The sequence below is a fragment of the Venturia canescens genome, chromosome 1 (genome assembly GCF_019457755.1).
Source record: "Venturia canescens isolate UGA chromosome 1, ASM1945775v1, whole genome shotgun sequence".
Lineage (NCBI taxonomy): Eukaryota > Metazoa > Arthropoda > Insecta > Hymenoptera > Ichneumonidae > Venturia > Venturia canescens.
Window position 1 is genome coordinate 17,139,716 of NC_057421.1, and position 23,182 is coordinate 17,162,897.

At 37.8% G+C, this 23,182-nt stretch overlaps 1 protein-coding gene across 3 annotated transcripts; it reads left to right on the forward strand.

Annotated features, from left to right (window-relative positions):
* Nucleotides 1-283: 283 nt before the first annotated feature.
* Nucleotides 284-14,969, forward strand: Drep4 (DNA fragmentation factor-related protein 4). 3 transcript variants are annotated; one of them, XM_043421862.1, is made up of 9 exons: nucleotides 284-416; nucleotides 3,831-5,677; nucleotides 5,800-6,683; nucleotides 6,837-6,974; nucleotides 8,231-8,332; nucleotides 10,169-10,298; nucleotides 11,154-11,365; nucleotides 11,494-12,128; nucleotides 13,040-14,969. In XM_043421862.1, the coding sequence occupies exons 4-9, from the start codon at nucleotides 6,915-6,917 to the stop codon at nucleotides 13,197-13,199; spliced, it is 1,299 nt and encodes a 432-aa protein (XP_043277797.1). In that variant the 5' UTR covers nucleotides 284-416; nucleotides 3,831-5,677; nucleotides 5,800-6,683; nucleotides 6,837-6,914; the 3' UTR covers nucleotides 13,200-14,969. The 3 variants fall into 3 exon arrangements, with proteins under 3 accessions (XP_043277797.1, XP_043277801.1, XP_043277791.1); XM_043421866.1 differs by lacking the exon at nucleotides 284-416 and having other exon boundaries at nucleotides 3,047-5,677; nucleotides 5,800-6,509; nucleotides 6,620-6,683; XM_043421856.1 differs by lacking the exon at nucleotides 284-416 and having other exon boundaries at nucleotides 3,047-5,677; nucleotides 5,803-6,683.
* The last annotated feature ends 8,213 nt before the right edge of the window (nucleotides 14,970-23,182 follow it).

The following is a 23,182-nucleotide window of genomic DNA, read 5'->3' on the forward strand; positions in this document are numbered from 1 at the left end:
TTGTTCTCCCTATCCCGAGTTATTCAACTGTAGTCCCGTGTTTTCTCAATCAGAACCTCAACTTACGATGCATTGCATTTTCTGAGCCTCCCACCCTTTCACTTTCACACGTGATACACACATCGACTCCAATTCTTCTTCGGAGACCGACTGATAACCCCTTCCTTCCTTCCTCCTCCTCTCCCCCGCCCCTCCGTCTGCCCCTCGTCTGACCAGCATCTCTGCGTTTTTTCTACTAGATAAAAAACACTTCTATTTCCTTGTCGTATCTTGTATTGACGCGTCACAATAAATTGAGCTGTAACAGACGCAAAAACGTAATGGATTAAGGGCGTGCGTGTTGCACCATGGCTCCGTGATACTTCAAGCTCTTCGCGTGTACGATGAACGAAGAACTACGAATCGTCGATGTCAAGGTACGTCCTTTCGAACTTCCATTCACCCATTATTTTTTGCTTTCATATTATCCCGACGGTTACTGACGCGTGTCAACGATCTAACTTGCGAATCGCCACAAGTCGTTGGGAGCCAGATAGTTTTTTCTCATTGCAAACTATACAAATGATACGCACGAAGGAAACTAGTGGGGACGTTTTGGTTATCACGCTGTAACGGATCGAAGTGAAAAATAATTTCTAAGAACCTTTCAGGGTTAAGTGGACATTGCGAAACGCCAGCATGCATGCCAATGCATAACACCTCTAATAGGAGTTTCAATGGATTTCTAGAAATTGAAGAATTTACTTAGAACTATGGTTTCACAAGCTGTTGATCAATTTCACAAAAAGAGTTTTGTTTTTACACTTGGTTTTCATCGCTTTCAGGAAATCAGTGAAACTCAAAATATAATTGAAAGATAGTAAGGACAGTCAAAAAATGAAATACTTTTTTTAGAAATCGCTACTCGTCCTACCCGAGAGGATACGTCAAAATATCATGCTTACAACTATGTGCAGTCAGCTCTCGGGGAGAGTGGAAAAAGCAGCGTGCTTGTTGTGTCCTTATCGTGATGGCAAAGGTTAAAATGAAATGCAGCCGCTTGATATATTAGAAATTCTTTTTGTGTTATATTCTCTCTGTAATTAAACTAGTACCTTGATAAAATATGCGTGACTTATCAGTGTAATTCTCGAGTATTTGTGCACAGGATTTGGTGAATTTTCTAACTCTTATTACCCTCAGGTCAGTGAATTTAATTGATTTTTCATTTGCGTTAATCACAATTTATTTGAATAACCGAGATTTTGCACAATTAAAATGCGTTTCTTTTCCTCGCACCAGCGAGAAGGACAACATTACTTCAACCTGAAAACGTACCGAAAGTGTTACGTGAGCCGCTCATTTAATTCCTCGAAAAATCAAATATTTATTGTAGAATTGACCGCAATCTTCAGTAGTTTTCTTCTTTCTCTTGAGATTGTTGATAAAAATTGCTCCGAACATGAATGAACATGAATGCCGATTTCGTGGATTTTTCTTCATAAGGGTTCTTCGTAACTTTACATATGGGAGAAAAAATGTTGGCTCGTACGTCGAAGTACAATAGTTTTACGTCAGAATTATGATGTTGAAGTGCATTTCCCACCAGTTATTTTTCTCAATTAACTCCCCAATTAAATGACTATTCTGGGCCATGTTAAAAAGAAACAGGAAAAAATTGTAGCAAAACACACTGCCATCGCCTCGCTTGATTTTCATTTATTTTTTCTGACTTACTGAAAAGTGGATTTTGACCTGATAATAACAATATTTACCAGCAGAGGTCGTGAAGAATAGCGACGTCGAAAAGTTATTTATAATGAGAGGGGGCGAGGAATAAAGTCACTACGACCATTTGATAATTGATTGATCCAAAAAGTCCACCGAAGGGAATCACTAATAATTTTACTACGAAATTGCACTCAGTCGAATAATCTCCAATACGATTTGACCGTAATAATTTGGGCTTCGTTAATGACATTTCGTGGAACGTAATGAAAAATCGTTACGTCATATCATTGTCTGTCTTCGAGACTTCTTTTCGTGTATTAGTTCATTGACACTTTCTCAACGTGATGAAGGAGTTTAACCAACGAATGACGAGTTGTATATTGAACGCATGCGTGCCAAATGTCGTGGGTTATGGGCATTCGGATATCGACGGAACCAGAGTGCATTTACTTGCATTATTTATGTCGATCTCATTTATTTTGCATTATATTGTTCCAAGGTCCTCGTTTCAAGGCACTATCGCGCGAGTGTTGAATCCAGGCACGAGGGAGTCGGTGACCGCATTTTGCTAGACGTTACTGCGCGATGTATGACTTGATAAATTATTTGTAAATGAAAACATGATAATGGTTATGATGGAGAAGTAGCATGATACTTTGGCATAATAATTCGAACTTCATTTCACAACATTAACGAAATTCACGTTTGAGGGAGCTCTCCAAGATTTGGGACTTATAGTTTTTTCAATCTTCTTAAATGCAGACGATATTTCGTTCAAAAATTCTGACTGGGAACAATGCTGTCCACGATGACTCGGAATTATAGTAAAAAATGCGTCCGTGACGATTGCCAGGCACTGGGAGTGCCAACAGCGTGTATTTCCCAAAACGACTTTTCCGTCGTTGCGACATGACAAAATAGACAGGTGTCTATTTTCAATTTGCTTTCTCGCACGTCGGTCATGCAATTTTTTTATATCCAATCTGGATCGTGATTCAATGAACAACGAAAGAATCCGGAATTTTATGGAAAATATGTAAAAAAAAAAATACTAAAGGTATTGTTGTTCCTTCTTAAATAGGATTGAAACCAAAGGATTAAAATAGCAGATACGATGCACTACTAAAATTTGTCGAAATTTTTCGAGATCCATTCACTTCGAATGAGATATACGAGGGTATCTATCTGCTGACGTTTTGACTATACCTACACCACCAACACTACACCAAATATCATGTTGAGTGGTATCCAAGAAAAAGTGTTGAATAATTTATCGATAATATTTTTATTATCATGCACGCTATTCGAATGGGCACTAAACTTAACGAGATTGACTGTTAAACGTAGTTTTAGAGGATTTATAACCGAGCATGTTTTATTGAATTGGAACGATAAAAAGAGTATCAGATTTGCAGGATTGAATGCAAGTTTCTGAGCGAGCTTGTTTTCATTGGGTTTTTTTGAAAAATAATTTAACACCATACCAATACCTAACGAATTCACCGTGTATAGGTTTATCCCAATGCTTGATCGTTTCTTTGTTGTAGAAGATTGTTTACTTAGCGAAACCACTTTTTCCTCACCGAATTATCCTGAAATATGTAAAGAATCGAAAAACTTGAAAAAATTTATTTGTAGTTCATTTTGGAGAGGAGCATCCAATATGATCGATTGGTGCATTGAACTGCGAATGAGGAGATTGTGGTAAATTTGGGATTAGCATGCTTTAGGGTAGTTACCATAAAAAGCAATCAATGAAACTCCATTCATGCTTTTTGTATCTGAAAAAAACTGCTCAATTTAAATTCCTCCTGAGCCATAATTTGTTTGATCACGGAACGTACCCTGTTAACCAAATTTGCTTTGTTAGTCACTAAAAAACACAAACAAAAACAAAAAAAAAAAATAAAAAAAAAAATAAAATGGTCACACGGGATTTCTCAATCTGTATTCATTTGTTGACAAGTGGCAAAAAACGTAATCGTATCATACCAGAGAATGGCAGACAATATTGATCCGTTTCGAGGATCATGCACTTGGCCATGATTGAACTTTGTACAAGATGAATGGTGTGCTAAATGTTTCTTATCCGAATTAATCTATTTTCGTGTTTTGTGCAGTGACAATCGAAAACACGAAATATCTTTGGGCTTGAATATTCATTCTTTTAAAGCCTGAAGCGTGCTGGCCGAAGTAAAAGAAGAAAAACGTCTCGTGTAGCGTGGAGCTTATGAGAAAATGCAGCGGAATTTCTGGTTCTGAACATCGATGACGTCGGTGATACGAAGAGCGAATTCGATTTTTATCATACTCGTTATTATTTTGTTTATTTTTATGCTTGGTTTTTCATACAATATTCTCCCGAAAGAATCCTATCAACTTTCAAGGATTTGAAAAAATGTGATGGACGCATGGAAAGAGGACCAAGTGAAAAAATCCTCGTGTCTGGAAACTGTGCCAGTAAATAGAACGGATGAGTGAAGGGTATCTGTATATTGTGTGCTCGTCACGGAGAGAATACCGCGAGTAAATATTCATCGCCGAGAAAATTACTGTCCCCTTTTCATCGTCGCGTTGTCCGAGTTATTAAAATTTGAAATTGGGAACCTTGAACTGTTGAGTGAAAAATTGGCTTGTCCTCTCGACATATTATTATTGCTGTTATCATTGTTACTTTCCTTTCATAGAGAAATATTTTTCTGATAAATCAACCTGCTCATGAATTGTGCTACAAAATATTTTATTCAAGATATAAACTCTTTCTCTCCTGCTGCACTTTTTCAAACTTTCTTGTACTCGTTCGTGACACGCTGTCCTTTTTCGACTGCTGTATTATTATAGCGGATATTTTTGTATCCACAGTAATATCGTAGATAAAGGTTTTCAAAATTCAGAACGTAAACAACGGGGAAAAAAACAAGAGTAATACCTCACAATTCAGATTGCGGAATCTCGCGCTGCCTAGAATTTGTAACAACACCATTGTTCTGCAATATCGTCAGAATGCTATAAGCAATTATTCGGGATTTAATTACGAAGAGATGGAAAACATACACACGCTTTGTGGTGTTAGCTCTATGCACCGATTTCATTATCGCAATGGACGATTCTGTGAAGCTTATTGTGATATTAAGGATATGGCGCAACAACTTTTGACCACAAAATTTCTACTGTATCTTCCAAATTTCATGGTGAACCTTTTTCTTTATTCTCTACATATAACAGAGTAGTTTTCGAACGTATTCACAAAATGCTTAGAATTTTGTCTTCCAAGCTAAAACTTCCTTTTGTCTGGAAGGTTGTAGAAATATTCCATGGATCGATCAACGCGAGTATCGAGAACGTGTGCTCGGAGAAAAATTCAATGTGTATGTGTCATCCATAGGAAAATCCCGAACCTGTTGCAGTTTTTAATAATGTTATACGTCAAGTTGCACACATGCTAGAGAACCGATGAATCGAGACACGTTTGAATCATAGAAACAGCGACAATTTTAATGCGAATGTAACGTACCAATTAGACAATTAACTGTCGTTGGTAATAAATCAAAACAACAAGAGTGACAATGACAAGACTCGGCGCTCATTTTTTCAATAGTCATTTCATGAAGACGACGTGACTCTAAGAATTTTTAATTATCGAAATTTTCTACTACTGCAGCACAATTCATGCCTGGATTAAACAAAAAACATCGTAGTTATAGGAAGATTTTAAATCCACTGAATTATTTACAATCATTATAATTTATAGTCAAAACAAACATTAAAACTTTTGACGTATTATTATTGCTACATTCACTTTGGAAAATCAACTCGAATGTCAATAAATCTGATTGCGATATTGGTTGTCACCATAGTTTCGTCACGATCTCGTGATAACCGCTGAGTTAATCGTCAACTTTCAGTTCCAAGTCTCAACCATACGATGAAAAATCTCCACCAGGAAAATGAAAGCCCCAACAATTAGGTAAGTTAACCAATCTTACAATAACTGAAAATACTAAATCTCTCGTTTTTTTATTACGAAGTAAACTCGGTCGATAAGTTGTTTCTTTTCCACTCTCCAAATATCTCGCACCGATGTTGCAGCAGCACTGACATCTCTCGACGAATATCTCAAGCACCGGTCCCACGTTACGTACGACACGGATTGAACACAGCATATAATTGTTATTACTATACAGACTATAGAATGAGACAGGAACGAGAGAACGGGAATTCTCCTTCCAGCTGTGTTATCGCCAAGTCGGTAGTGCCGCTGTGGCAGAGTGTGGCGCTGCATCATCGAATACACGCATTCCCTTGTGGAGGTCCGTAGACAGCGGTGGACGAGAAAATAGCGTTGATCATTTATTTTCATTCTGTATTGCACCCTGTTTTTTCTGCAATCAAAGAAGTTTCGTATCGGCCGAGCGCATCGCACTGTTTTTATATTATCGCGGGAACCGTTCGGGGCTTTTCGGACATCCGTATATAATAGGCCAATTAGCATTCGACTCTTACGAAGGAGTCACGGCCGCGTGCGTGCAGACGACGGTGCGTCAAGTTTATGTTTAGTGCGAGCGTGACATTATCACCGTCCTCGTGTCGTCACTTTATTTTCTCCGGTTTTTCATCGCCTATAAAGTCGCGCGGGTGTATGAAAATTTAAAAACTTTCACATGTCTCTTGTATCGCTTTGCTTCTTTATTATTTCTTTTTTATTCAAAAGAGATTGTTCAAGTCAATGATAAGACAGGGGAGTTGTGCTACACTCAAAATACACTCGTATCAGAGATTTGAATTAAACGATTATTGGAGTAAGTACGAGTCGCCGATTCAAAACGACAACGTCGATTGGAACAACCGTATTAGGAGGCTTAACAAAAAAGTCATTTCTATTTCATGAAATCATGTAAAATGATTCCAGTGATAAGGAAATGTTTGCTACTAGATACGTTCGAAAATTTTTGAAGTGCAGTCCCACTGGAAGTGTAAGACTTATTTCAATTTTTTCAAAGTAGGATAATCGAGTGATTTGCATTAAATTACGAACGCATTAACATGGTTCTGATGATATTGTGTATTCATGAGATTCGTGAGAGCCTTGTCGTATTGATCCAATTTTTCTCGTCTAATTATCGTAGACACGAGGACATTTCTGCTGTATTTGAACATTTCGGAGATTTCAGAAGACATTAGCGAGGCTTGGAAACCTCGGAAATATGTCTTCGCTTCTAGCTAATTGCTTCAGGAAATTGACCGAGGCTCCGACGAAACATGAGGTAACGAAATTATTATTATGGCAAAACTCTTCGATCTGTGAAGTGTTAATACGAGTTATGAGAGATATTTGATTTATTTGACTGGAATTCACCAACATATATGATAGTTCGGTGAGCTCGAGAATGTTTGAAAGTTCTATACACTAGAAGTGAAGTGTTTTGGGAAATGAATTACCTTCCGGTTCGTTTCCATCTTCATATCGCAATACGTCATTCCCACTATGTCTGCGAATAATTTTCCGAAAATATGTTTCAAGATACTTCCCAATAATTTCATAATTAAAACTGAGCTCGATCCGAAAACAATGTTTTTTATCTTACAATACGGAAAACACGTGAATAAACGCTGCCTAGTTAAGGGGTTCTGCTTTAGAAAGTCAAAAAAATTGATTGTTCTCGGGAATATTCTCAGAATAGACAGAAATAACTCACGATAGCAAACTTTTCGGTATAGTTTTAAGGATATTTCAAAAGTAGAAAAACATTTTTTTAATGTAAGAAATACTAATTTGTACATGGTTTATGCTCAAAATCTGATTGTCTAAATTTCTCAGCTGTGTACAATGTGGCGATTGTAATTATTGTCTGCAACAAAAGTTTCAAATTCTTTTTTCATTTTCATGTATTTTTCTTCCATACGAAGCTATAAAAACCCGAAAAAATTGCGAAATTCGATGTTTGCGTCACGTTAAAATGCTATTATTCTTCTTTAGAAGCGTTTTTTTTTCGAACTCACTAAAAATACAAAATTTCGTAATTTTTTTGGGTTTTTATAGATCCATATGGAAGGAATATAGATGAAAATGAAAAAAGGATTTGAAATTTTTGTTACAGACAATAATTACAATCTCCACATTGTACGCAGCTGAGAAACTTTAGTAATCAAACTTTGTGCATAAGCCATGCACAAATTAATAATTCTCCCATTAAAAAAACGTTTTTGTACTCTTGAAATATCCTTGAAACTATATCGAAAAGTTCGCTATGGTGAGTTATTTCCGTCTATCCAAAAACATTCCGAAAAACAATCGATTTCTGACTTTTTAAAGCAGGACCCCCCTTAAATTATATTGAAAGAAATATGAATTCACATTTGTTTTGTGCCTTGAAATATATTTTAATGAAAAGTTAATATAGAAATAGAAAGAAAACGCTGGTCGTGACAGGGTGATTGAGTAACTAAGGACAAAATATCGGCCATGCAAATAGCTCGAAGCTGCATCAAATATACGTCGTTGCACTATTTTTGCTTGTAGCTCCGAGGCTTCAAAGTGACTGATATAAATCGTACCCGGAAATTTGGTGTTGCGTGTCGAAGTCTCCAGGAGTTGAAAAGAAAGGCATGCACAAAGTTAAACGTAAGTGCAAATTGATTTTTAAAAATTCTCAAATATTGTGTATTTTATCATTAGAGACGTTGTGTATATTCATCATGATCACTATTCGAATTCATTTATCAAATAAGAAAAAAGCGCTTATACCTAAATATAAAAAATTCCAGAGAACTCTGTCGCGATCAACAAAATAAATCTAGACAAAACCATGCAAAAATGATATTTGAATAATAAAAATAATACACTGGAGAAACTCGAAAAAAAGCTCATTCCTGTCGTCTCAATCTATGAAACGAGTTATTTTCAGTTTAAAGCGTCCATACACCTGATTGGAAAAAAGAATTGTTAACATATGGAAAAACAATACACGAAATACTCATAATTGATCTCGCGTTGGCATATTTCATCAAATTCACAAAATGTTTTGTGTCGCCAGTGACCTTTCATTACAGCTTGCCGAATGATTTAAATCGTAACTCGATTCTCCTAAAGTTCACATACTTCGTTCGGCGTTGATTACTTACAGTTGGCCGTTCTACTGCGCGTACGCACGAAGTACACATGCAATCATTGGAAAGTGTACACAAGTGTTTCGTAACACGGGCTTCTGGAATATTTACAAAAGGGTAGTTCGGAGAAATACTGAATTTAGAATAGTACTCCAATGGAGAATTTGAATGCGTCAAAATATCGACAAAAAATCAAAATTTTTCAGTAATCTCGTCATTGGAAGACTTAAAAAAAAAGTTTTCATTGAAAAAAACGCTTGAAATTTCAATCAATTTTAAATTTTCGGATCCCCGCTTTGTTGGAAGGGTAAATTTTCCATCTCGGAAACAGAGCTTGGGTTCGCATGGCTGCAGCATCAGGAGTGTTGGTGCATTTTGACTTTTTTGCCTTGCGAGCTCGTCACCTTCTTCCCGATCCGCCAGACGCGTTCGATTTTTCAGATAGACTCAGTGAATCGCGGAGAGGAAGAAAGAGCAAGTGAGAGAGGGGGAGGGAGGGAGAGAGAGAGAGAGAGAAAAAGAGCCAACATTGACTGGAGAGAGGTCTGGATGGACCGACCTTCGTTGCTTTATCGAACCGCCGGCAGCAGGCCAGGCCAGGGACAAGAGAGTAAAGCGACAGGAATATCTCATACTCCGGTTACATGGTGTAGGTGTGGGTGGTTTCCCACGGCAGTCAGTGTCACGGCCCTTAGATTTTACGAGGTCAAGGCCTAGATCTGAATCTCAGCTTCCCGGCGTTCTTCTGACCTGCTCCATTTTTTTCTATCCATTTCCCTTTTGCTTTTCATCCTGTTTTTTGTTGCCTCATAATCCTTTCGCTATTCTACTCATTCCTTCGTATCTGCTTCAAGAACCTTATCGCCAGCAGCTCCAATATGTTTTGTAAACATTTATATCCGTGGACTTACAAAGGAGATCAAACTCATGCCGGTAGCTGTGGAGAGATCAGACTATCATCCGACTTTACGATCGGATTTTTCGTCGTTTTGATTTTCTGCAAGGTAGTTCAAGGTCATGAGAGTTCTTGATGTACCTATAAATGTTTTTCACTCAAATTTCCACGATTTTTCGTATAAATTGATAGTTTTATAGTACTGAATGAAAAATGGTTTATTCGAAAAAAATAGAGCCCAATAAAAATGTTGAAAACGATGGAAGCTATTTTGTGTCTGAAGAAAGTTTATCCCGGCAGAAAATGAATTTTTATTCAACTTTTCGAATGCGTCTCATCAGAAATAACATGGGATTGAAACCTGTTGAGATTCGCTTGAAATATTGAAGGACGAAGATGAATGAAAATCCCTGATTATAGGTGCACTCAATCTGCTTCGCTATTTTATCGTTGCAGGTTACGAACGACCTTGCGGAAATAAACATTTTCCTTCTCGATGGAGCTCTCATCGACGAGGATTATTTTCACACCCTCGAGCCTCAGACGACTCTGGTTCTTCAGCGACCCGGTGAACAAATGCTTTCCGGTGAGCGTGAATTTTGTCCAGCAGCTGTCATAAATCATCTGCATCAATTCACAACTGTATTCAAATTTATTGGAAATTCTTTCCCCCGGAAAATAAGTGTTTCTGCTCCCACGCATGACAGTGTTATTTCCACCGTTATAAAAGCACAAATCGTCGAATTTTTATTTCTGTGGTTTCCTGTGACGTCGAGTTTATTGAAAATCTATCGAACGGTGGTCGCTCACGAGAGAAAATAATATCCCGGCTAACAAGCGAGACGATAATCTCGAGGTCTCGGAAAGCCTCATTGAATATCACTTTCCAAACGGTTCTTCCGCCGCACTGTATTAATCGTAGAAAGAGTTTTTTCCGATTTTTTCGATAAAGAGGGTGGAAAAAGAAGTCTAGAAGAGGCGTAGAAGGACAAGGACAAGAGGCAGGCTCCAGCAAAGGGGAGAAAAAGTTTTATCGGAGATATCGTGCGAATAATTTTTCAAAATCGTTTGCTCGATCGAGCTGAAAACTAACCGAATCGTCGCAGGCCATGAAAAAATCACGAGAACAAAAGAAAGAGAGAACCGGGGGGAGCATTCCTAGTTGACAGGGGAAAATACAGGTGGATTTTACAATTTACCCGTGCGCACGCTCGCCACACTCGCGCTTGACCCTCGACCTCGAATCGATTTCCCTGAGGAGGGTTCACCACCTACGAATATATTCTCTTGTGTATTCCCCATGCGGCAACTCATTCTTGCGCTTTCCTTTATTTTCCTTTCAAATTCAACACATATTTATGAGAATAACGAAGATTCATGATCGGCATTACGATCCATGCGGTAGTGTTGATACAGGATTGCTAACGCTCTCGTTTCACAGACGCTGATCTACTCTACGAAACCCTGAGGCGAGTAAACATTGATTTCCTCACGGTTGGCGATAAGGCTGCCAAGTTCCTTACAGAGAACCTTAAACGAAAGGTTGCTGTTATCCACGGCGTGCTCAATCGCGACGACACCAAAACCCTGTACAACAACAGGGATGAACATCCGGAGTGGTTTCGCGGTCTGGAGACCAATGTCACTACCAAGGTCTGGACAATTGTAAAGAGTAATTGAACGAGCTCACTTGTCATAGGCCACGCAGTACGAAGACTCTGTAGAGTTAGCTGATGCGTGGAAAAGCTGTTAATATTTACAATTTTCTGTAACACTTCCAGGAGGCATACTTGCATCGAAGATGTCAGGATAGAATACGGAATTATTTGTACAAGACGATTGAGCAGATAAAAGAGTCGGAAACGTGGACGAACAACCGTCAAGCGCGACTTCGCCTTCATCACGTGATCGAATACTTCAAGATGCAGCTCCGAAAAGACCATTACTTCGGTTATTATTTCGATCGAAGCTGTAGTTCTCAAGCAAACTGTGAAGACGAGGTCGATCGAATTGGCAATCGAGAAAACGATTGTTACGAACATTGCCCATGCAAGTTGGGCTATTATGAGGATGATGAGGAGACCGAAACTGAGGCAGTGAACGAACCGACATTCGAAGATACTACAGCTACAGTTGAAGATGAAACTGACGCTCGAAGAATCACACGACTTTCAGATTCTGGGGAATCAACGGGCAGGAAACCCACTGCCAACAGAACGGAAAAAGCGACATGTCCTTTTAAGCTAGTCACGCGTAGCAAGGAAGAACAAGTTTCTCTTTGCGATGCCAATGGCGAATTCAGGTGCGAGGGTATGTGGAATCTTGAACGTTGCTCGTATGGTGAGAGACACCAAATCAATCCGTATAGATCACATGAAGAATTAGTGATCTTTTCAACTTGGAATCTTGACCACAAGTGAGTATCTTTTCAAAATAATATGATGTTTGTGATTCATGACTGTTTGGATATTTTTCGTAAGTCAATTGTTTCCTTCGTTATTCGGTAATTTGTTCCATCAAAGATTTGTCGTCAGTGGCTAAAGTTTAAAGCCTTATATACACTTATGATGAGCGAAAAAAATCGAAAATTTTTTTTATTAGATATTCTTCAAGTACAATGTCTGAAGAACATTCTCAACAAATTTCATAAAGATCGGAGCATTAGATTCGTAGCTGCGGGTATTTCAACCGATCGCCCGGTGCGGACAATACCTTTGCGGTGGACACGATTACTAAAAAACTATTGATCGGATCCATACCCAATCCATACCGCTTATTTATTATAATAATAGCTTGGGCTTGGACGAAGAATTTCGTATTTTGTTGAAAAAAAATTGTAACAAAAAACCGAGAATTTAGCACCTCAACAAATGAATTTTTTGTTAAAACTGTCGACACTTTTTGTAAATCAAAATTTTTACAAATCCCACGTCCAGGCCCAAGCTATTACTATAATAAATAAATGGTATAAATTTGGTAGGGATCGGATTAATAGTTTTTTTAGTTTTCATGTCCACCGCGACTGATGCTTAAAAAAAGGTGCTACTGGAATGCAGCTGGAGTTGCGCCATTTTGAGAAATCTTTTGATGAAAAAAATTGTACAAGTACATGAACGTATGTACTAATGAACGTCGTTCACAATTTTCCAATAAACATTTATTTTCTTGTCGAAAAAAAAATCAAGAAAATCACGTTTTTTTCGCCCGCTGCAAGTGTGTATAAGGCAAACTTAAAACAAGTAAACTCGCATATCAGTGAGTACGATGTTTCACGTCATTTCTAAAATGCTAATCGAATAATTTTTTTTCCAAATGATTCCATTCCAGAATCGAGAGATCCAGAACTCTCGTGCCACAGTTACTGAAGGTCTCCGAGCAGGAAATTATAAATGACGAAGATGTTATAAGTCTCTACGATAACTTATTTACCGTCAAAAATTTGCGTCTCGTGCATATTGTTTGTCACGACAAGGGAACTCACAAGTAATTCATGTAATGCTCCTCTCTATATTTACCTACCGTATTATAGGTACATACATAAAAAATCGCGATTCGATCAAACAGTTACCAGTAACAAAAATGTTCTGGAATAATTACATTGAACAACCCTAAACGATTGATGAATCGAACAATGTTGACGATAAACTGTATACCATTTTATTCGCACCTTAGAAGCTGTTGAAATTAGAAAAATTAGTACCTAACACATCAGATACATAAGCAATGTTGATACTGTAATAGACACGAGATTATCTATTCTATGCAACGTTCCATGATGTCGTTAAATATGGTGGAATATAAATATATATATTTTAATATATATATATAGATGAATATACGTATTAATGAGGAGATGTTAATAGCAGAATAGAAGTAATACATAATTGGAGTATTCGAAAGAAATCTCAACAAAAATTTAGTGCTGTGGATCTGAGGATATCGAGATTAATAGGTTCCAATTTGAACGATAAATTCTGGGTATTACAAGAGTCCAAACATGGTCTCAATCGTCCAAGTCTGAACAATTGTAGTATCGTCATGACGATTATTACTATAATTAAGATATAAGAATATCCTCTTATGTTTATTGTTCCACTGAGTCGGAGAAGAAGAGAAACAAATCGATAGACTACGATTATCTTCAAATCAAAAGATGGACGAAGAAAAATCAAACTCTTAGACTAATATCCAGGATGTAGTGGAATAACGTAGGTAGCAGAAACAAAAAATGGGATGGAGACAACAAAGTTCTGATATAAAATGTTGAAGAGAGATTTCTATCAGATTTGGATGCTATTGTCAGGAGATGGTATGGTGCTTTTCCTTTTGCCAGTCCTATATCACAAGACTAAAAGAGAAGACAAAACTCATACACAGCTTTACAACAAAAAATGAATGATATTGTGATGGAATTGTAGTAAATAATGGTTTATCTCTATTCGAACGTAAAAACGGTTGGACTTAATTGTATGAAATTGTGGAAAACAATGCTGGGCATTGGTTGCTCGTTATGGGGATGAATTGTTATGGGATGAGAGTGAATTATGGATGATTCAGGTGATTTCTCATCCATAAACATTTACATACTTTTGGCTAGTACGCGAGATGTCAAATCGAAAAATCATTTTCGTTTATTTCTTCGACTGGAGTTTTTACGAAGCACTTTTTGGAAAACTTGGTTCAAAAAAACGTTTCATTAATTTACCGGCAGATTATTTAGGGCAAATTGATCAAGTGATAAGTTGATCCCTACTGTACCGACGATACTGTTATACCTTTGACAACTGTTGGTACCTCCAAATTCGGAGGATGCATCCAATACTTATGAGACACATTTATGAAAAAATAATTGGATTTTCATTTTCTCTGGGAGTCAGACAGATTTCAATTGATCAAACGTGATTGTCAATTCGACCTTTTTAAACTTGGTTTAAATCCCACGATTCCTTCTTTATTTCTCTCTATATACAAAGCAGTGTCAATGTGGAGGGTGGAAGGTATTTCAATACCATTTATGCTTCAATAATAATAAAAAAAAATCCGTGAAATCTCCCACATTTGTAAGGGGTACGGAAGTTACAGGGGTACGTAAGAAAAAAGAGTTGAATAAAAACGTTTATTTTATTACGATTATATTCCATAAAGAACGGATGTCTATTTACAAGAACTGTTAGCTATGATCATGAAACCATGTATAATGAAAAAAGTGTGGGACAAATAATTTATTCCAATGAATAAGATGATCTTTCAGACTGTATCTTATGAAAAAGCACCACGAAAAATAATCCTTCCCGTCCGGCTGTAAGAATAGTAGGAAAAAACAAAGATCAGCTGACGATAATTCAGCAAGCGCAGAACCGAGAGTTCGAAGATATAAATATAAGTACAATCGCTGCTTCCGTTGATTGAAACAATAATTTGAAAAAAAATGCCGAATGTGGTGAACCACGAATTAGGTTCATCCGGAGTTTCTCATTGCTGTATAACTTTAGGGGAAGGATGGGGGGGGGGGGGGGGGGGGCAATATCTCTAGACAAGCTACGATAATTTTTTGTTTTTTTCAGTCAATTTTCCTATTTTCTGTAAAAGTAAACGATTATTTCGATATTTTTCAAATTTCATTACCATGAATATTTTTTCAGAAGTTTTTTTTATGAAATAGTCGCGTGATGATGCTGTTTTTCCAGAATGCCATGAAGCGACCTTCAGTATAGCGTTAATTCCAATTTTTGTTTTACTGAACTGGCTGGAGCCGACCAAATTTTTAATCGTTTAAATTTGATGCATTGTTAATGGAGCATTTTATTACATTTATATTTTGTTACGTTACAATTGTTTTCCATATGTCGATTTGGGCACCATGCAAAAATGTTAGGAGTCGTTAATTCCCTGATTCTCGAATTCCTATTGTACATACAATTTTCAATATTAATATTACAGGGAAGAGTTATTTATAAAAGTAATAAATTTTTCGGTCTCGACTCGACATTATCAGGACCAATAATTAATGAGAGCCAGACACACTGGGAAAACTGAATGCACTTTGACTTTCACGATAGTTGTAAAATGTAAACTTTCAAAAAACTAGAATCTCACATCTATGGGATTCTAGAATTCGCTCGATGTATCACCATCGTTTTATGGCAGACAACGTTTCCGAATGTTTGGAGCTCCTAGAGATTTTGTCCCTCTAAACTTAATAGCAACTTAACAGCAATTAAATACCGTAAAACAGGGTTCGATCGAAGTTCAAAATATTTTTTTAGTATCTACCAAAGGTAGCAAACTTGTTCCTTCGAGATTCAGTCACTCAAAAATTCCTTTTGCAACAATGTTTTTTCAACTTGAAACAGATTTTTTTCAAATCTCTGATGCGATTCAATAACTAATGTTACAAAATATTTTTGGCTTGCATTATCACACTATATAAACAACTAAATGACTATTGGTAAAAAGTCGTAAGAGCGAGTATACATTGAGAAGCATTAATGTGTGAAATAATTTCGTCGAATGAAGAAGAACAAGTAACTAATCGTTCTCCTCGATATTATTATCGACACGACGACTTCTTTTCGTTCCTATTCTTATTAACAGGTGAAACGGACAAGAGGTGAATTGAAAAATTACAAGCAGACATACTAACTGTATTTTCTGCACTTCCAATTCAGCGCATCCATTCTTTTACAGCACATTTCAAATACGAAAGACACTTATCTGTCAATTTTTTTTACTTTTTCGAAGAATTTATGAAAACAAACTGCACTTGACTTTTATTATCTCTGCGATTATACTTAAAACTATATTTTCATTGGAACATAATAAAGAAATATTTGAAGGCAGTCGCACTCGTCTAAGCATATTTCATTTATCCAAAACAGTAAAAAGTTGAAATTTCACAATTTTTTTGTATCCATAATTAAGCACGGCGCTTCAATGCTGGGACCACGAGGGCATTATGAAGTTCTATGGTCAATTGTATGTCTTGGAAAAACCCTTTTGAGTAACATCCTAAAAGAATCGGGATGGATTTTCTGAGACGCCAAATTGACCTCGCAAGCGTCGTTGAAGAGTTTTGGTCCTGTTGTTACGTCCCCGGGAACTTATCGGAATTAGAGAGAACGCAACACGGCTAATGACTTCTCTTTCGGGTCAAGGACAATCAAGTCCTTTACCCAGGGCCTCGTCATTTGGTATGGAAAGAATGTCGGGGGAGGACGGCCCGGGGAGCTACGTGTGTCGGGGCTAGATAATAAGGCATGTAATAAGAGAGGAATTGGTTACTTACGTCGATTAGTTTTCCCGTGATTTATTATTCCCACAAATTCTGGACAACACGTTTACAAGTTTACACCGACCCGTACAATATTAATCACAATTCAATATCCCGTTTTCCTTTATTTTCGGGTAAATGAGGTACTTTGTTGTAGCAGGTACAATTTCTAAATTATCTGGTATATAATTGAGTTACAAGTTCGTGAAAGGGGGTTGATAGCTTCAGCGAGGAGTGTTACTGGGCTGCAGTGACTGTGCCTTGGGTTATCAAGAGTGTTCGCGATTCTTTTTGACTAAGTGCAAAATAGAAAATTCTGGGACGAGGCAAACGGGGTACCGATGCAGCAGAGCCTCCGGTTAACACGCTGATTAGAAGTAGAAGACGAACTGATGAACTCTGTTCCTCTACGAACTCCATATACGAACTCTGTACGCGGACTCTTAACGAACTCCCTCTCCGAGGTGCGATACAGGGGTTTTATCCTTGTTACCCTTCTCCAAGGCTTCCTCTGTCCGATAATGTCCTTCTTCAATTTTCCGGTGGTGGGGAAAATTCCTTTTTGCGGATTTGCGGATAAGACTGTGGTCTGATCTTTCGAGTGTTAGCCCTCTCGAAGGGTCACTCTGTCCGGTTATGCCTTACTTCAGTTTTTCGATGGTGGGGAAAGTTTCTTATTTCTGATTTGTGGATTCGCGATAAAAACTATGGTCCGAGTTCCCCGTTACCCCTTTTTTTGTAAAGGGGCTAGGTCGAATTCCAGCATTGACAATGAGGAAGGGTCCTTTTTTTACACGATGTGTGGGTGGTCGTCGCTTCGAATTGTCGCGACTTCCAGGCTCCACATGATTGTGCTCTCTTTCATTCTGATCCATTATGTTGTTGCTATAGGGGTCTCATAGAGGTGTAGTAAGGGTTGGCTGTTTCATGGGATAGCATATGTGTTACAGAATCCCTTATTCTGCTCGTATTTTAAGTTTTTACGATCTTATTATAATAATAAAAATTTATCGTTCTTTATATGAATTGACAAGGACGATTGATATTTGGGTTTCTATTAATATTGTATGTTTCTAGGGCTTTGAATTAGATTTAACACTGTCATAATTGGCTTGATTCAAATTCTCCTCACCTTTGTTCGTCCGTGTCATCGTTCTCTCTCTCTCCTCTCTCTCTCTCTCTCTCTTCTCTTTCTTCTGTTCTCACTCTTTGTCGCTCTCTTTAGTGAATGTGATATTCTCTTCGCGTGAATATACGATCGGATGCGTCATTGTCGCTTAATAGAGCAGTTAGCGTTAACCGGTGAGACCAATTACTAATCAGCGCCGTTTCATTCGCTTCTCTTCGTCCCTCTCCCTTTCTCTTTCTCTCTTCCTCTCATTCCCAGCGTTGAGTCAACGCACGCAACGACACTGGCTTGGGTGGAGCAGTCGTTATTTTTGTACTATTGCATTTTCGATCTCACTCTCGCACTTTCACATTTGCAAACCCGTATTTTTCTCTTTCCTTTGAAAGAAGACAAAACGGTGGACGAAACAATTATCGGTATAAAATGTCAGTGATATTTTCGTTTTATCAATGTCATTTGGCTATTCTTGTCAAGGAATTTCGAACGAAAAAACATTTAAATGGGAAAAAAACATGATTTTATTCCGATGGCTATAAGAATACCGAGTCGATTTCCACAAAGTTCAATATTTCATGGGGACAAAAAAACGGGTCAATCAGTTACATGGTAACGGATATTTTTCATGACGATAAATAGAGTATTGGAAATGCTGTGAATTAAAAAACATTCGATACTCCATGACGTTCTGTCTACGGTGGAGGATTTTTTGAAAAAATATCCGGAGTTATGAGAAAAAGTCGTAAACATCGAATTTGTCAATAAAACCAATTCAATAGCCCTCCAGTGTCGAAGCTATATTTTTTTTGGATGCAGATTGCTTCAGCTTCATTGAAACATAGAATTTATTCGTTACGGGTTAGTCACAGTTGTAATATTTTTTTTTTTTTTTTTTCAAAATAACTGTTCCCGTATTGGCGCATTCCCAAAAAGTTTGCAGGTTAAAAATCGTTCGCTTTGTCGGGAATTCTTTATTTATTGCATTCGCGTGTTGTTACATACAAGCCTGGAGGTTTGCATTTTCCCCGTTATACAAATCTGTCCGATATTTCGCCTTGTGACCACGCGAAAGGTTATAACGTGCCTGCTTTCGCCTCCATGCACCATTTTTCGTTTCATCTTTTACGATGCACTCACCGTTATTGTTTTCCCTGCCCGGGACTTCTTTCTCTCTCTTTCTCTCTTCACTATTATTTTTCTCTAGCACGTACGTACACACTGATTTCTTGATTGGAGGCTGCAAAATCTGATCACTCACCAGATATTACTTTTTCTTTAATTTTCATAACCCCGGTGAGAATCGGTGTGGATCTGATTGATAGAAAAACAGGTCAACATTATATACGGATTCGAAAATTCAAGAAAGTGACGGTAAGATCATTTCTTATAAATTGCAATATTAATTATCGTGGTCCACATATCAATATGAATAGTGGCAACTCGATACCAAGTATAATGAAGAAAAAAAAATCAGGGAAAAATTCTAAGGCAATCTTTTGATTGAGCGCTACTCCGAGGACATGATATATTTTCCGATTTTCCCAATTTTCAGTATCCTTCATACCATTCTAATAAATTACATTTATTTCACATTTTCTTATACGAAAGCAGAAAGAAGCGCGTACTTTTCGGTCTGAATGTTAAGGAAGAGAGTTCAAGAGGAATTCATACGCGAAAACGACCCGTAAAATGCATAATTCCAAAAACGAGAGTTTCCGTATACTTCAACGTTAGAAAAAAGTATTTCAACAAGCTGGTATCTTCGATTGAGAAAAGCCATATTCATCGACGTATAACCCGAAAAACATTACAAAGGATATCGAAGGTCCGTCGAAAAACAGAACTTCCTCAATAGTCAGAAGTTTAAAACTGGGAAAAAAAAACAGAATTTAATATGCACATATACGGAAGAGGGAGCGAGAGGCGAAGAAGAGAAAAATGATGATGAGGTTTGACTGTTTGTCTTGTGGTTGAGTCAAAGTTTTTTTTATTAGAGTGGTAAGCCCGCTCCTGCGCTCTTTATTCACAATATAAAGATATATGTACGCACAGAGGTACCACGGTACAAAGTATAGTCTAGTTGTATAAGGGTGAATAGATGATGGCGATGGATGCTGCTGCTTGGTGCTTTGGAATAGGGTTTTCGGGTGGGGTGAAAGAGAAGATGAGGTGGTATGGTTTCGTAGAATGGAAGCGAGAGGAAGAGAGAGAGAGAGAGAGAGAGAGAGAGAGAGAGAGAGAGAGAGAGAGAGGGAGGGAGGGATTTTGGAGCTGAATGCGATGGGGTTGCCTGAGGGATTACGCAAATTGCTCCGATTGTCGGGCACAAGCTTCTCGCCGCGCTTCACGTCCTATTCCCGTCTCTACTCTCTCTCTCTCTCTCTCTCTCTCTCTCTCTCTCTCTCTCTCTCTCTCTCTCTCCCAGTCTCTCTCGTTACTCTCTCTATTCCATCTGCATGGGAGATTGTCTCGCTTTTCCACTCACTCGTTCATACGCATATATATAACGTGCTATGTACATTGATGGTACTGGCTCCGCATAACGTGTGTGGATGTATTTTATATATTCGCTGGAAAGCGTCGTTGACGGAAAATCCGATGCATAGAATGTTTATGTATATATATAAATACGCGTATGTAGATATCCATATATATTTATACACGCGTATGTGTGTACGACCGTACACATATTTCGAGATCTTTTTTTTTAAGAAAAAAAGGAAAAAGGAGATCAAAATAAGGTGTAAAGCATCACATACAGAAAAATAATATGCCAGTGTGTGTTTGGGTATATGCGTGCGTGTGAGTGCGTCCAGAGGAAAGAGGGGAAGAGGCTGAGAGGAAGAAGGGTGAACTGGATATGTAAAATCCTTACGAAAATATTCAACGAGCATAATCGACTTTCGCGCCGTAACGCGTCAGCGACCTGAATAAACATTCCCATCTCTAGTACTATATATACCATACGACGTGGATGATGCTTACGTACTCTCTCTCTTTCTCTCGCTCTCTCTTTCTGGCTTCCACTCTTCCGTTTTCTTTCTCTACAGTTCCTCCTCCTCCGTTTTCTTTTTTCCTTCTCTACCTCTTTCACTCAGTTTGACACACATGCACATTTTGATCTCCTCGCTGCATCATGGCACTCCGAGAGGGAAACCGGGGGAATGCGGGGTCGAGAGGACGATTCAGCAGCCGCGAAATCTCTACATATACAACTCTGCGTGTGTGTGTGTGCGTGTGTGTGTGTGTGTGTGTGTGTCGTGTCGTGTGTGTTGCGTACATATACATGTGAAGGAGCGCGTGCTCTCGCGATTCCTGAGAACCACCACTGGTGCAAGATGAGAAGGAGAAAGAGAGAGAGAGGGGGGGATTGATAGAAGTGTGGGATATGAGGGTTCGCGATGCTGATGGAGGTTGGAGATGGTGCGAGTTTCGCATCGCCCGCCGCTACCAAATCTTCTATACTTATGGATGTTGAAGGTATTCCACGGGAAATTGGACCATTTTTGATCAATCCAATCAGCAGAAATCGTCTTATGCAACACGTTCGATTCATTATCTTCGTCAAAAGTCGTTCACATCCAATCACAAATTGCATTTCAGATGATTCAATTAATTTATAGATTTAACTTTTGATGATATTGTACATCGAAATGGCGTATGATCCCATTTAAATTTTCCAAAAGCCAAAAATTTAAACTTCTTCACTGGGGTGGAGGAATATGATGCACTTGCATCATATTGGAGAAATGAGAAGACAGTTGTCGATTCAATTTTAAGCATTGATAATAACTCCTCGCAATATTGAATTACCAACTTTGTCGAAGAGTCGGATTTATTTATGTTACGTCGAATGAAATTGTTGGAAATGCTATTACAATGATTATCCAATTGAGTTTATTGCCGTGACAGATTTGATTGGTCGTACGCCTGACGAAAAACTTTTTTTTCTCATTGCAATCATATAACTTGCGTGACTGAAAAATTCCCTGTAAAATCATGATTTTAGGATTTTTAACCCTTTAACGCCCAAAAGATACCTTTCGCATGTACCCTTTTCTAGGGGATTATTCACTATGAAAACGTAATTGAAAAAATTCGTAAGCTACCTTGTCGACTATTTTCGAGGTCGCTCTTTCCAATGGTGCCATTTAAAAGAGCAACAGTACAAAATGTGTATTTTTATACGGTTTAATCGTTTAAAAAATGCTCATTAACTGACTTTTAACGAAGATACCGGATAGCTAAATGTGTCAGAACTGGCGAAACGTTTAAAATCAATAATATAAAGAAATTACCTGGCGACAGAATCTTTGTAAATTTATTGATTATCGTTAATTGTATTAAAATTTATTAAACAGACGCGAACAATTCTACGACGGGTAGCAAACCGTCATGAAACATGTGCCAATAGAGCCTGAAAATAGAATTATTGCTGAACGCTCTCGCGCTCTTTCCCCGAGTCATTTTTCTATCAGTATCTCAATCATGCGACAGCGAGTACTTTGTTCATGACTTCATGTCAATTTATAACTGCAGTGACGTCTAAAGACTCGAGCACTTATTCTCTTAAGTAATATTTCCAGCCTTAAAGAAATGAACTTTTCGTTACAAGATTTTGAAAATGTCGAGTATACAAATTTAACGAATCTCAACGTGAATACTTTTTAATGATCCGTAAGAATATCGTGACTTTGTTTTCTTAGTTTTCCCAAGATCAAAAATTCCAACCAGACCAAAATCGATCCAGTCATAAATGCTTTTAATAAATATTACGCACATTGAATACTTGTTCTTCTTAAAGTATTGTTCATAAAACAAAGGAGCATAATTAAAGGAAAAAAGTTCTCGTAAATCTTTTTTTTAGGTGATTCTCTTAATTTTAATTTTATGTTCGCGGTATGCAAATTAAATGGTGCCCTAAAACTCTCCCATCAAAAAATCATCTCCCTTAATGTGAAAATTCTCGTGTATATATGCCGCACGTTGGTGTACAACCCGTCCAAAATTTAATTCCCGGAACATTTTGCATAAGCTATGCTGAAAATCGCGCGTACTTCAAGGACGAGCGGGT

What these genes read in the sequence shown, in the direction of transcription:
- Drep4 (XM_043421862.1), top strand. Translation starts at nt 6,915, where the DNA reads ATGTCTTCGCTTCTAGCTAATTGCTTCAGGAAATTGACCGAGGCTCCG. An exon ending in AGGCATGCACAAAGTTAAAC is followed by an intron (nt 8,333 to 10,168) that starts GTAAGTGCAAAT and finishes TTATCGTTGCAG; the next exon opens with GTTACGAACGACCTTGCGGA. An exon ending in AGACCAATGTCACTACCAAG is followed by an intron (nt 11,366 to 11,493) that starts GTCTGGACAATT and finishes TAACACTTCCAG; the next exon opens with GAGGCATACTTGCATCGAAG.